Source organism: Melampsora larici-populina (genome assembly GCF_000204055.1).
Source record: "Melampsora larici-populina 98AG31 unplaced genomic scaffold MELLAscaffold_28, whole genome shotgun sequence".
NCBI classification, from domain to species: domain Eukaryota; kingdom Fungi; phylum Basidiomycota; class Pucciniomycetes; order Pucciniales; family Melampsoraceae; genus Melampsora; species Melampsora laricis-populina.
The window spans coordinates 297,455-310,929 of NW_006768792.1; the positions used below are offsets into that span (position 1 = coordinate 297,455).

The window sequence follows — 13,475 nt, forward strand, 5'->3', positions numbered from 1 at the left end:
GTGGCTGAATTCTGGTAATAATAGCTTGTATGAAAGAAGTGAACTTGTAGGTGCGTATCCCCAAATACAAATTTGCTCCGGTATAAAAAAAGTCCAGTAAAAAAACATGACAGATAAAATAAAGAAGAGATAGCTCACAAAAAGTATATATATGTATACTGTTGCTCGTCTGCCTGGCTTCCCATCTGGTCTAGCTGTACCGCGTAAGACGCTAGTCATTGGGTCCACTGAAGCTTGTCAATTTCTCGAGAGATGTTGTCTTTGTTGGGGTTTTTGATCAAGATGATATTGTAATTCAGGTTCAGAACTCAACACAATCTTGTTCGAGTTGATTGTTGGATATGGTTGGTGGTGGTGACGTAAGTGTGGATACAAGTTGCTCTTCGAGCATGGCTGTGGTGTTATATGAATATGAGAAAATTAAGTATTTGTGTTCTGATTTGCAGAGAGAAAAGAACTTCAAAAAGGAGAGACATAAAATGGTACATAGGACGCGAACTTCGGGATGATAACGAAGTGATAAAACTGAAAATATAACCCAAAAATTCATCTTGTTTGATTTGGGTGTTTGGGTAGAAGTGAAGAATTTCAATTGTTTCTAGATGATATGGCATCGAGATTAACACGTGGGATCAGTGAATCACAGCGCGTTCTCAAAGTCAATGAGTAGCGGAGAATAAACAGTTCACATTTGTAGAATCGGTATTCACGAGATTGACAATGATCAGTTGGGATTTGCATGTGCAGGAGTCAGAAACACAAGTGAAAAGATACAATGTCCAATTAGAGCTGTTCACCATTCATGGTCAACAATCTCCCTCAAAGTATTCAAGAGATGTGATCAAGATACTATTCCAATAAGCCAATCCATTCTTTTTACACCCTTGTTCATTTTGTACTTCACTTCTATATTTTAGTCATTCAATCTTAATGATCATTTAAAAGACTCTTTCTCTTATGGGCTTTTGTTGTTTTTCTTATAACCATTTCACTACGAATTTGTTCAAGAAATGAATAGTTTTATTAATTGGCCTTAAAGTCAAAAGACTGCTCAAAACAAAGCTCACAAAAAAGACAGTGGTTTCGCTTCTTTTGACAAATGTGTGAATGATTTGAAAGATGATAATAATATTACAATAGGAAAGTCTAAGTTAAAACTGTCTATAGATATAGAATATTACATGTTGTTGAAGATATAGAATAAAAAAGTAGAACAAAAACAAGAAATGGACGAAAAACAAAATAATCGAAAAATAGAAAGTGTGGATAATTGTATTTGGAAGTTGAGGTGCGAGTAGATGGGTTGAGTATATTCTCATGCTGCTCGTTGCTACTTAGAGATTCCATGTACCTCATCTTAGTCACTTTTGTCTAAACTGATAAGAAATGGAACATTCTTAGAAACAGAGTGATAGAAATGCCAAAGGTCGAAGAGAGGAAATGACTCACAAGCACCAGAGGGGGGAATCGTTATGCTGTTGTTTCATCTCTTCGGCCTACATTCTCATCCGGTCTAGCCGTACCACGTAAGACGCTATTCGTGGGTCCTACTGAAGTTTGCCAATCTTTAGGGAAAGGTCTTGCTTGTTGAGATTTTTGATCGAGATGATAATGTGATTGAGACTCTGAATTGATTGCAATCTTGTTAGGGTAGAGTGATACATATGGAGGTGGCGAGTCAGAGGTATCTGCCAGTGGTCGTTGCTCTTCGAGCCTGGCTGTTTGATGGAAAATAAAGAACAGAAAATTGAGCCATTGTGTTCTTACATGGAACAAAAGAATCGCAGATAAAATAAGATGAAAGAGGAAAAGAATGGCGACTGACGCGAACTTTGGGGTGATACCGAAGGGGCAAAAGGGAAAATGTAACTGAAGAATTTCATCGTCTTTGATTTTTGGTGTTGGATTTGAGATTTTTTTGTGAATGGTATGGAATCGAGAGTAGCAAGAGATGGGCCCGAAATTACGAAGCTTTCAAGGGTGTTGATGGGTAGCTGAGAATGATAAGTCGATTGATATGGAGACGTTATGAGAATGGCAACAAATTCGGATCGAGTTGGGGCGAGAAATGCCGGGAGACCAGAGGTTTATAAATGGAAAGAAAGTTAAGGCGTGATTTCGGTGAGAATTAAAAGAGACTGTGACTGTGAAACTAACCAGAGACGAAAATAAATCAGAGGGTTCAGGAAGGTCACCGAATCTGTACTGAGTGCCTGGTGGTGAGGGTCTAGAGCGGGGCGGTGTTTAAATCACACGGAGTGCAAAATGCCGAGAACAAGGCAGAGGAGGCGTGCGGTGTAAAGTGAACAAGTCGATATGATCACTGCCTTGGTTGAGTTTAGGAGTGATGATGAGCTTTTAAAATCAAGATAAAGGCAAGAAATGCAAGAAAAATCAAAAGAAGATGTATCAGGTTGTGTTTGTCAATGAGATTGTGAATTGGGAGACAGAAAGACGTATTTCAAGATACCCATTCTTTTTATATTCTCAGGAGGTCTGCGAGTTTACAGTCTGAATCACAATTTTTCTTCCACACGCACATGACCTTCAAAGGGAAGGTTCAATCTCCACTAGGAGAATGAAAAAAACGGGAAAGGGATTTCCCATACTGCCCTGTAATAAGATATAGTAGGCAATCCATCAACAATGACATCATACGACATATTGGCCACTACCTCTCATTAGGTCAACCCTCTCAGCAAGATCTTAGGAACAAGGTGAGCAAGTCCTGAGATAGACGGTGCAGATGAAATCCAACAGTTTTGTATGAGTATCTCCTTCGGCTATGATGCGCCGCTAGTAGAAGGCGAGGATCGAAGGTTTTGTGGTTTCTTCCTGGACTTAAAAAATCAAATCGGCGGTTTGTCTTTGAAGTTCCAGGAAGCTCAGTGTTGGCGTTTTCTTTTATGAAGTTGAAGAATCAGCAAATGGGATACCCTCATCAGTTTACTTGGAGCGCCCCTCAACATCCCAATGGCTTGAATTTGGGCTATGATCTCCCTTGATTATTTGTCACGGGGGAGACGTTAGATGACAAGATAAAATGATAGTCAAATGGGTTTGTCACAACCTTCGCTAAATCTTCAAATGAGTCTTTACTTTTGGTGATAGAACGCTTCGGGGTCATGGAAGCTCTTGAAAGGGGTGAGCACGAGTGAATAAGAGGAAGCAATACATAGAAACGTCCTCTTACAGCCTAGAGGGTATCTGATGAATCATTTCCCCCTAAATCAAGGACATCCTGAGAAGCCCATCCCGAGAAATCTCACATAGGATATGTCCAAATGTGACATAATTATTCCCTCAGATCCTCCCCAGCGCCAAATGAACCTGCAAATGAATTTACCATAATCAATTATGTACATATCATTCTTCCAATTCGACTACGGGATATTCTTCATTCAATTCCATCAAACTGGATAATCAAACATCAAACATCAAAAGTCGGATTCATAAATTCAGAATCAAAATTGGAATTGTCTATCGTCATAAGTTGCAGTTTCAAATTTTAGATGATAACGATTGAAGACAAAATGAAAATCCATTGTCTAACCGATCAATTTGAATCTTGAACCCCAACCTGAACTCATCCTTATCAACTTGCCATTATTCTCAGTCCAGCAAAATACGATCGGTATCAAACGTAGAAGTTGAACATATTCATGAAGACCAATTCGATTCAGACTCAATACCTCGGAAGAGACCACTCACAAACAAGTTGGAAAGCGATCTGAGACTGTACGTCAAGCGATAACATTCAACTTCGAATTTCAATACTCTGGTGGATTGATCATTGATATATGAATGACTAAAAGTTGATTGTGAGATATATCAAGAAACTTGGGTAAACCCGAACGACCTCTTATTCTAAAGCCTGATCTACATGGTTGGTTATATAGTTTGTCTGAGAAGATGTTCGCTGCCCATCACCTGATCTTCTTGCCTTCGCTGCAAGGGTAATTTATCACGTATCAATAAATTAGTCATAGAACTTCAACCGATTTGACCCCTGTCATGAGAATATAGCTATTAGCATTTTATTGTAGACTTTATTGCATCTTGAAAAATTTGAAGCGCTCCCTGGAAATTGCATATTCATATCTTCATTTTCAGTAACCTCTTCCTTTTTCGTCTGAAGATACAGTGCCACTGTAAAGTCCAAGATGCAATTTCGTCAGTGAGTGATAGGCAGGAATGTAAGTTTGGTACATATGAAGTACTGGTTCAATGAATCTAGATAGTAAAGGAAACAAACAGAAGAGGGAGAGCTTCAATTTGACGCTTATCAGGATATTTGGGGAGAAAACCAGATCATTTTACTTTTATTGCCTAGTTTTGCTCCATGCACCACAAAAAAGATGGAAGCATTCTCTATCCAGTTCTTCCACGTGATTTTTAAGACAAACTTCTTCAAAATCATGCTCATTCATGCTTCACTTTGCATCGAGGACCTCATTGACTCACTATAGCGGCAGCCTCAGGCATTTGGTTTGACACCTGCACCATTTGGATTATGATGTCAGATGAACAGCCTGCAGCCTCAGGCAGCAGCTTTGGATGCGCGCATCTGTCCTAGGTTATCAACCCGCCAGCGCGTTCTGCTGATTGTTGGGCATTACACACATGGGACATCTTAACCAAGGAGCCTGAAAGTGGATCATCCAATCAGATATCCCGATTTGTCTGACAAGATAAAGTTCAGGGTTTTGGGTGGTGCTCATGTTGTGATTGAAGAACAATTTTCAAATTTCGTGGTTTGAGTCACAGTTTGATACAGGGAAATGGTAACAGTTCCAGATCCCAACAGTTCCACCTCTAATGTCAAGCTCAACCCCGAAGAGATGAAGATGAATTGAGAGAATTATGGAACCTGGCACGCCGTACGAGGGGGGCTAATGTCAAGAAAGAGCGGTGTAAATATTGATAAGCCTAAATTAATACTACAAAAATGGATGGGATTCCCGGCGCTCGCATCCTAATTGTCAGGATCAGAGAGTCAGGCCGCCCTGTTCACAAGCGACCAACGTCATTGATGAAGTGGGTTGAGTCTTGCGATCGAGGTGGGTTTACAAGAAATAGAAACCGAAGTAAAGGCTGCAAGGATCAGAGCACTCAGATTTCAAAAAAAGCTGGAAAAAACACGAGAAGAGGTTTAATTGGCTTTGTTTATTTATTGAGAAAACATTAACTAATAGAATGACTAAAAGCACTCAACTTGTATTGCTCAAGCTGAAATTTAAGAACGATCTTCACCCACTGGCCTGCATGACGGGGTAGACGATACGGTCAAGATACGTCGGATTACAGTAGAATGGCTGACGGACTTCCATTTCTTAGACACCGCACGTGATAATTTCACCGTATTCTTGCGAGATGGCACGACGTCCTTAGCAGTAGGTTCAGTGATCACTCCACGTAAAACGCTCTTTCTTGGACCGAGGCTCGACTTCCAATCAAGTGGAATGTGTTTCGGTGAACTGAGAGAAGTGATCGGGGAATACTGCTGCGAGTAATCTGGTGGGATCGAGATAACAATGTCTGATGGTTCGTCCAGAGGTTGTGTCTCCTTCGAAGGGGCAGACTCTTCTTCGTACTTTTCATCCTCGTCGCCCCATGATAACGCCTGGTATCGATTCTTGTTTTCTGAAAGCGGATGGAACATAAAATAAGTATATGTACGCTACAAACTGCCATACAAGTTGAGGCTTACTCTTAGGGTGTATTGAGAGCGTTAGGAGCTTTTTGGCCTCTAATAAGTTGACCATGACGAAGAAGGCGCCTAGGGGAACCGAAGGTGTGGAATGAGATGTTAAAGACCAAATTTATGTACGTCGATGGATTGGAAAAAGGTGAAGGTCAGGGGTGCTTCCTGGTGCTTCACATTCAAAATAAAATTCCTTTATGAGTTTGTGACCCACCAGTTGATATTCACCAGGATGCGCGAAGTGGGTGAAGACGGCGTAAGTACGCACGAGCTCTTGCTTACCTCAATCGACCACTGCTTTTGTCGTAGGTGAGCGGACAAAGGCAGGGCATCGACACGCTGTAGACGGTGAGCCGATCATGTACATACCTGCCCTCAATCAATTTACAGATCCCAAGCTAGGGCGAGCGAGGATTTGAACCTTGAAGCTCGAACAAGCAATTGCAATTTGATACTCCTTCTAGCCTGTAAAGCCTGGAGCTAAAGCCTTCACAAGACACAAAGAGTTTACCGTATATAGCTGTTGACAAAGGGGCGTTCAAGAGGTCCACTCACTGACACAACTGCGTCCTGGGATACCATCGCGATCCATCAGATGCAGGCCGAAAGCAAAGCAGTTGAACGCCGAAATGGCTTCTAATCCACCGAAATTCTCCGCCTTATGGAACCATCACCTCGAGTGTCCTGTGTAAGCAATGAAAGATGCTCAAGTGGTTTATCGTATCACCCTCATGTAACGTCACGGCATGTCAGTGAGACCACAGCCAAACGTGGACACAGCAACTTGCATGCCGCGATGTAACCCAAGGAAAATCCATCTTGGGCAGCCGGGAATTCGGAAAATTGTTTGAAAAGCCCAGAAAGGTAAGCTCAACTAATCCCCTGACGAGCGCGTGGTACGCTCACGAGGAAGTAATCGCTCGTAGTAGGAGTTTCCAAGCATCCGTATCTTTCTTCTACCTAGGGCCGCCGGAACAAATATTTGGTAGGAGATCACTCACACCATTGAAATTCTAGAACTCCAGATACAATTTGCCGGTTCTAACAAGAGTTTCGGAAGATAGGTTGAAGTAGGGAAAAAAATGATAGAACCAATAAACATGAAAAGGCTCAGCAGGTTTGAACACCGGAGGTCAAATCAGGTCAACAGAGGATTCTTCGCCTCGGGCTGTACCGAGCGCTCTCGGGTACGACGGAATCCCGAGGCGAGTCCGCTCCATGGCCCGGCTCGGGCACGCTCCCACTGAGTTGGCGCACTCGTACTGGGAGTCGGACCCGGAGCACGAGAAGACTTTTTTGTTTGAAAAAAAGTCAAGTCTCTCGTTGACCAGAAAAAGTTGATGATCGACATCTTTTCTACCACTCCGCCATACTTCCACCTCCAGATCATTCACGATGGATTTTTATAACAAAGCAGCTCGTGCGATAGATCTTTTAGATCAGCGTCAAGGCAGCCTCAAAGGGATCGTATTTCGTCTTGCCGGTTCCGATACTAAGACCAGTCATAATCGCCACAAGTCATCACCCGCGGATTCTGCCAGGCGCATCAGTGATGGAAAGCGATTGTTGAGAGTGGTGGCCCAGACGTTGAGATGTGTGTGACGAACTCTAGCTCCCTTGATCAACTTGCCAAGATAGCTGATGATCTTGTCAGACCGCCAGGCGATTCGTATCACATTGAAGAATATAGATCTACTTAACAAGGAAAAGAAAGCATTTGCATACTCACCCGGGAAAACAGCTACACCCTCCCGAAATCTCCACGCTTACCCCAACCCAGAAACCCTGGCAACTCTCCTAGTTCACGACCTACTATTTGCCCAACGTGGGATCTCTTTATCAAAAGGTCATAAACTGAGGCAGGCGGTCGAAGCACACTCTCAGCTCCTTTCCTCTGAGATCTCAAAACACAAGGCTCTGTTCGATGAAAGCGTGAATAATGAAGGCGCTTCCACAAAAATCCACGACGAGGATGAGGAATCACCAGCAACAATAAGATGGATGCGTGTGAACATAATCAAATGGAGTGTCGAGGATGCCGTGGATTGGTTCGTTGCGTCTGGCTGGACTGAGATTCACTTCGATGACTTTATTCAGAGAGCAGAAGACAAACAGCAGGTCTTTGCACGTGATGTCCATCTGACATGTGTACTAGCCCTTCCTCGGACCGTCAACATCAACACATTGGCGCCCTACCTTGATGGTAGATTGATCGCGCAGGATAAGGCCTCTTGCATGCCCGCCCAGCTTCTTTTGGGAAGCCCGACGCCCGAGGAATCTAAACGGCGTATGTGTGTGATTGATGCTACAGCAGCTCCTGGAAACAAGACCACAATGCTTAGCGCATTAGTTGGTACGAGTGGAAAAGTATGGGCGTTTGAAAAAGATCCGGAAAGATTCGAGACTCTCAAAAGCATGGTTGCCAAAGCTGGCTGTAGGAGTAATGTGACCTTCCCTGTCTTTTAAATCTATGACAGTCCCGCTGTTCAGTAAAACTAATTCTACGTTGGGTCCCTTGGCAGATGTTGAATGCATTCTTGGCGATTTCTTATCTGTGAAGACCAATGACCCACGGTTTCACGACGTCACACATATCCTTCTCGATCCATCGTGCTGTATGTGTGACTCTTTACTTTTCAAGTCGAGTCTATGCTGACCTGACGCGGCTTTATCGCAATTTATCATGATATGCAGCTGGCTCGGGCATCTCCAACCGACTTGATCACCTTGATGGCTCAAAACGCGATGAGGGTCGTATCAATTCACTAGCACGCTTTCAGACCACGATTCTGTCACATGCGTTGCGCTTCAAGTCGGTGGTTCAGGTAGCATACTCGACCTGCTCAATTTGGGTAAGACCAGTGCTTCACCTGAGCCTCTGCCTACCTTCAAGATTGACTGATTCAAGTTTATCGATAGAGAGAAGAAGATGAAGAAGTCGTGTTCAGGGTTCTGGCCAAACCCGAAATGTCGAAAAAAGGCTGGCAGCTGAAAGACTTGACTGATGCGCTGAAACCTGGCAAACCTTGGAAGCGATTAGGGAGACCCCGATCTGACGCTGAAAAGGGTAAGTAGGGATAAGCTATACTTTTTGCATTAAATCCAATCAGATTAGCTCACGATCCTATGGCACATCATCCGCACATAGCATCAACCGATCGGATGGTCCGCTTTGATCCTAAATTGGACACTACGATAGGATTTTTCGCTGCGGTTTTCATTCGGGATATGTCGACAACACCACTCGAGTCAGAACATCTGAACCCCTCACCTTCATCCCAAAGTCAATCGTGTTCAATTGAGCCGATTTGTATCAAACAAGGTCTTTGTGAGTCTAATAAGAGGTGGCACGGAATCCGTACCGGTCGATTGCTTTACCTCTAGCCCTCTAGTCAACTTTCTCTTTTTTCATCCTGAACCCATGACTACTTTGTTGTGGATATCAAGCTTTCGATTGAAACTACTTTGGTGCTCTTGGCCTGCAAGTTCAATCATTCAATCTATCTGTCTACATCATGTCAAATTCCTTTATCAAGTCGAAGACCAGACTTATGAGCCTTCTTGCACAAACACTTCTTGCCAGTACTTGTGAGGCATCAAAAGCTTTTCAAGTATTTCAGATCCTCAACTTGAATTTATTTTGTAACAATATAGTGTCACATCCTGACACAGAGGGGCTGGATTCCTTTGATGGGAAGGCATTACCATGAATAGTTGCCAAAGTGTGAACATGGGTTTAGCTAGGAGCCCCACCCTCTTCCCTATGTATACCTAATGCTGCAGTGGGTTGCACTTGTAAGGGCGGGCTTACCATTAAAACTCATCACTTGGCTGTTTTATTGCTTTTTTTATCTTTTTTAGTCTACCAGTGGATATGTCTTGCTAAACTCACAGTTTGGTCCTTGTTTTGCTGAGAGATATTCCTCTATTTTGTTTCAAGATGTGGTTCTAGTCTTCCATTGGGGTGAGTGAGGTGTTGATCTCAGAATATGATTGGACTTGCTTCAAACACAGCAGATATGATATCAAACACTATGAAGGAAATCAGCCGACAAGAGCTTGTGGTGGTTAATTTGCAACAAACTCATTTCACGCAGATTTCAAAATAAGTGTCAAAACATGGGGACAAAACTCATACACGTTTCTTCTACCCCTAGCTAGAGAGTAAAGTCCCAAGAGATTCAACCTTTTGGTCAACAGGCCCTAGTCGAAAAAATTTTTCATCTCAGCCAGCAAGGAAATTTCTTAGATTGATCGATTAAAGAGACAATCAGAGTATTACTATCATTCTCAAGCTAGAGATTATTAATTTTAGGATCAGAACAGAATAGTTCTTCGACAAATTACGTCAAATCAATCACTTCAACTTATTAGCGGTCGGTAGTTTGATCAAGGTGAGTCTTTGGGCTGAGAAGATATTCTGTTTGTTCCCACTTGAAAACCCCATCCATCGGTTGATAACCCACTTTCTTCATTACCTCGCCTACTGACCATTTAACTTACGCATACACCTCACTTCCGTCACTTCCGACTTTCCTATCTTCCATTCTCACATTTCTCTTCGAATCGTAATTTAAACTCATATATTCTTGAACGCTTTCGATTTTCAGTCACCTAACCATCATGGCACCAAAAAAATCTAAAAAAGTCGCCTTGGGCGATTTCCTGGCAGATCAGGCCACTGGCATGTCGTGGGCCGATGAAATGGATGAGCTTCCCACAGCCCGTAAGGTTATCTTTCAGCTCGAAATGTTCACCAGCCTTGATTGACCAACCACATACCAATTTCTGCTCATCATCAGCGGCTCCCCGTGATCCTAACGAGCCCACCGCCAGTGGACTTGGAGGCTCACATCTTAGTCGATTCGATGGTAACAACCGATATGGCGACCGGGATAACAATCGCCGAGGGGGAGATCGGGATATGGACAGACCTCCGCGTGCAGAGTTACCAATACCTGACAAACCTCCCTTCAACGCGTTTGTGGGTAATCTGAGTTGGGAAGTCAGTAATGCTGACCTTGAACAATTTTTCGGAGTAACCCATGTAAGCATAACCACAAACTTTCACTCTTTCTTCATCGCTTTGTATCACTCTAACATAGTGTTTTGTGTAGATAACGTCCATCCGAATGCTCACGGATAGCGCCACTGGTAAACCTAAAGGATATGGATATATCGAGGTAGGCCCAATCTGCCAGTAGGTGTCGACCCAAGCTGAACCGATGGGATTCGTTATACATTGCAGTTCAGCAAGCGGGAGGCTCTGGTAGAAGCTTTGGACAAATCAGGACGAGAGGTCGGAGGCCGAGTGATCAGAGTCAGTGTAGCTGAACCACGTATGTAACCATTTCTCCTTCCTCCCTCTCCATCGCAGGAAAGCTAATGCATCAGAATATTTTCTTTGGTATGCAAAGCGAAAGAGCGGGAGGATCGAACTGGCGGTGCTTGGAGACGTGACGGGCCTCTTCCTTCTCTCGATGATAATCGTCGTAGTCGCAACACTTCGAATAATTATGATCGTTCATCAATGGAAGAAGCCGATCGTGGCGAACGTATGGGATTTGGCTCGAAGTTCGTTCCTTCCTCAACGAGTAGCCACGGCCTTGGACCTCGATCACAATCTGGCCGAGGCTTTAGCCGGGCGGGCGGTGACGCAGGCGCGGGGAACCAGAACGAAGGTGATAACGTAGATAGAGGTGAAAGGATGGGTTTTGGTAGCAGGTTTGTCCCATCGGTCGATGAACCGAGAAAGGACCGTGAACCCCCCAAACGAGGCGGTAGCTTTGTTCCTAGCCGAGGAACTCCAGTTGGCTCCGACGATGGGCACAGTGTTTCAGGTGGTAATGGAAGGCGACCACCTTTTGCTGACCGCAAAGCGAGTGAGATCGGTCTATCACCTGCTGACACAGTGGGTACTTGGCGCAGCGCGAAATCGCCGAACGCATCCGAACGCGAAAGTGCTCCTTGTAAATGTTTCTCAGCTTACGAAAACCTGATAATAGCACTAACAAATCATCGTCTCTGGCTCTGTAGCTTCTTCCACCCTTCCTCCCACCCGTCGTAAGCTTGAGCTATCCGCAAGAACGGTCAGTCCATCGGATGGAGCTTCAACACCCCCTCAATCACATACTACCAGTGCCAAACCATCTCCCTTCGGTTCAGCCAAGCCTGTTGACTCTACTGAGCGCGACAAAGCCATTCAAGAAAAGTTGGAGAAGGAACGTGAGGAACTAGCAGCTCTGGTTGCGAAGAAAGCTGTCGGCCTTACACATAAGGCTAGTCAAGAGACTGTCAGTCGCGCCAACGAAGAAACAGCATCTGTCGCATCAAACGAGATCGCCCCGAGTGCTCCCAAGGCCCCGAAGACCAACCCTTTTGGAGCTGCAAAACCTGTCGATACCCTGCAAAAAGAGTTGGAGATTGAAGAAAAACTCCAAAAAGAAAAGAAGGCACTGGAAGAAAAGATCAAGAAGGAGGCCGAGGAGGCGAGGGAACCCAAAACCGCCCCCGAGCCCGAACCGACTTCCAATCCTGTTACGTCTACTGAGAGCAAACAAAGTAACGGTCCAGTGCCCACTTCATCATCAACACCAGCTGCGACAAATACCCACCCGCCGACATCTAACAAACCTGTTAACTCTAGCTCCTCCAAGTGGAGATCCACCGCCCGCGACACGCCCAAGATGGCTAATGGAAAATCTACTATTCCGGCGTCTCGTGCTGCCTCTGGTGCTACCCCGGCCTCTGGTACTGCAACCGTCAACAATGCAACAAGTGATAGCGTAGCGTCACCCAAATCTCCGAATCTTTCTTCATTCAGGAAAGAGGGTATTTCCTTTGCAGCACTCGCCAAGGCCGCTGCGTCACCTCCCGTCAAAGCGAATCCTGTTGAAGAACAACCTCGCTCTAAACCACACTCATCACAAGCTCCACGTACAATCTTGAAGAGACCTGAAGGAGTTGCCATTCCCAATCAATGATCAGTCAACTCCCCATCACACCTTCTCGATTGCCGACAACAAAAGCTACTCCTGAAACGAGTCAGCCCATATATTCTATTCCTTTATTCTTTTTCTTTCGATGACTTGTAAACATCACAGATCCGAAAATGATTATTTCTCCTACTCATATACATGTATTGAATGAATGTATACACCAAAGACTAATAGTTTATGTGTGCGCTCCACTCAATCCATCACATATATTCCCTTCTTCGTGTGCCTCTATCCTCATCCACTCTCCTATTTCTTTTGCAAGTTGATTTTTGGTCTTTCTGGGTGTCAATATTTTTTTTGTTTGGGGAGTTGATAATGATGGTTTGAGGAAGAGGTTTTTAAATTTTGTCTTCTTCGGATGAGCTCTGATGATTACAAACGTGATTGTTTTTTTCTACCAATGATGTGGTTTTCCTCTGGGGGATTGAGGAAGTCAATTTTTTTATTTTATTTATTAGTGTTTGGTTTCTTGTTTGATGAAGATGACTCTTTTTCTGTGGTTTTGTGATGTCTGGTGACTTTCTGTAGTCCAAAAATGAGATGGTTTAATAACTTTTTCTGGTTTATGAATGCTAGATTCATTGCTGCTGCTCAATCATGGCCGAGCATGCATCTCAGCCTGTCTGAGCCACTCCTGAGACGTAGGTGAAGCCACGTCACTATTTCTACCACCCTTTGCTGTCAGTGCCACCCCCCAGTCCTGAGGTTGAAGTTTTGGATATGTCAGTTATGAAGGCTGTTGAATGCCTGCAGGTACTTTATATTGCATCCTC

At 44.0% G+C, this 13,475-nt stretch overlaps 5 protein-coding genes across 5 annotated transcripts; 4 read left to right on the forward strand and 1 right to left on the reverse strand.

Annotated features, from left to right (window-relative positions):
- Window positions 1-1,470: 1,470 nt before the first annotated feature.
- On the reverse strand, window positions 1,471-1,883 carry MELLADRAFT_108228 (uncharacterized protein; the record flags this gene model as incomplete). Its single annotated transcript, XM_007412085.1, has 2 exons — window positions 1,471-1,718; window positions 1,826-1,883. 2 exons carry the CDS (start codon window positions 1,881-1,883, stop codon window positions 1,471-1,473), a joined length of 306 nt encoding a protein of 101 aa, XP_007412147.1.
- A 3,016-nt stretch (window positions 1,884-4,899) lies between these two features.
- MELLADRAFT_56604 (uncharacterized protein) lies at window positions 4,900-5,627 on the forward strand (the record flags this gene model as incomplete). Its single annotated transcript, XM_007411957.1, has 2 exons — window positions 4,900-5,129; window positions 5,216-5,627. The coding sequence occupies 2 exons, from the start codon at window positions 4,949-4,951 to the stop codon at window positions 5,275-5,277; spliced, it is 243 nt and encodes an 80-aa protein (XP_007412019.1).
- Window positions 5,628-7,099: 1,472 nt separating this feature from the next.
- Window positions 7,100-7,404, forward strand: MELLADRAFT_52966 (uncharacterized protein; the record flags this gene model as incomplete). Its single annotated transcript, XM_007411958.1, has 2 exons — window positions 7,100-7,298; window positions 7,367-7,404. 2 exons carry the CDS (start codon window positions 7,100-7,102, stop codon window positions 7,402-7,404), a joined length of 237 nt encoding a protein of 78 aa, XP_007412020.1.
- Window positions 7,405-7,705: 301 nt separating this feature from the next.
- On the forward strand, window positions 7,706-9,088 carry MELLADRAFT_88623 (uncharacterized protein; the record flags this gene model as incomplete). The annotated part of the gene is made up of 5 exons (XM_007411959.1): window positions 7,706-8,144; window positions 8,227-8,325; window positions 8,399-8,556; window positions 8,624-8,771; window positions 8,853-9,088. The coding sequence occupies 5 exons, from the start codon at window positions 7,706-7,708 to the stop codon at window positions 9,086-9,088; spliced, it is 1,080 nt and encodes a 359-aa protein (XP_007412021.1).
- An 852-nt stretch (window positions 9,089-9,940) lies between these two features.
- MELLADRAFT_117005 (uncharacterized protein) lies at window positions 9,941-13,276 on the forward strand (the record flags this gene model as incomplete). The annotated part of the gene is made up of 7 exons (XM_007411960.1): window positions 9,941-10,126; window positions 10,315-10,430; window positions 10,507-10,751; window positions 10,822-10,887; window positions 10,953-11,043; window positions 11,122-11,673; window positions 11,741-13,276. The coding sequence occupies 6 exons, from the start codon at window positions 10,328-10,330 to the stop codon at window positions 12,685-12,687; spliced, it is 2,004 nt and encodes a 667-aa protein (XP_007412022.1).
- Window positions 13,277-13,475: the final 199 nt, after the last annotated feature.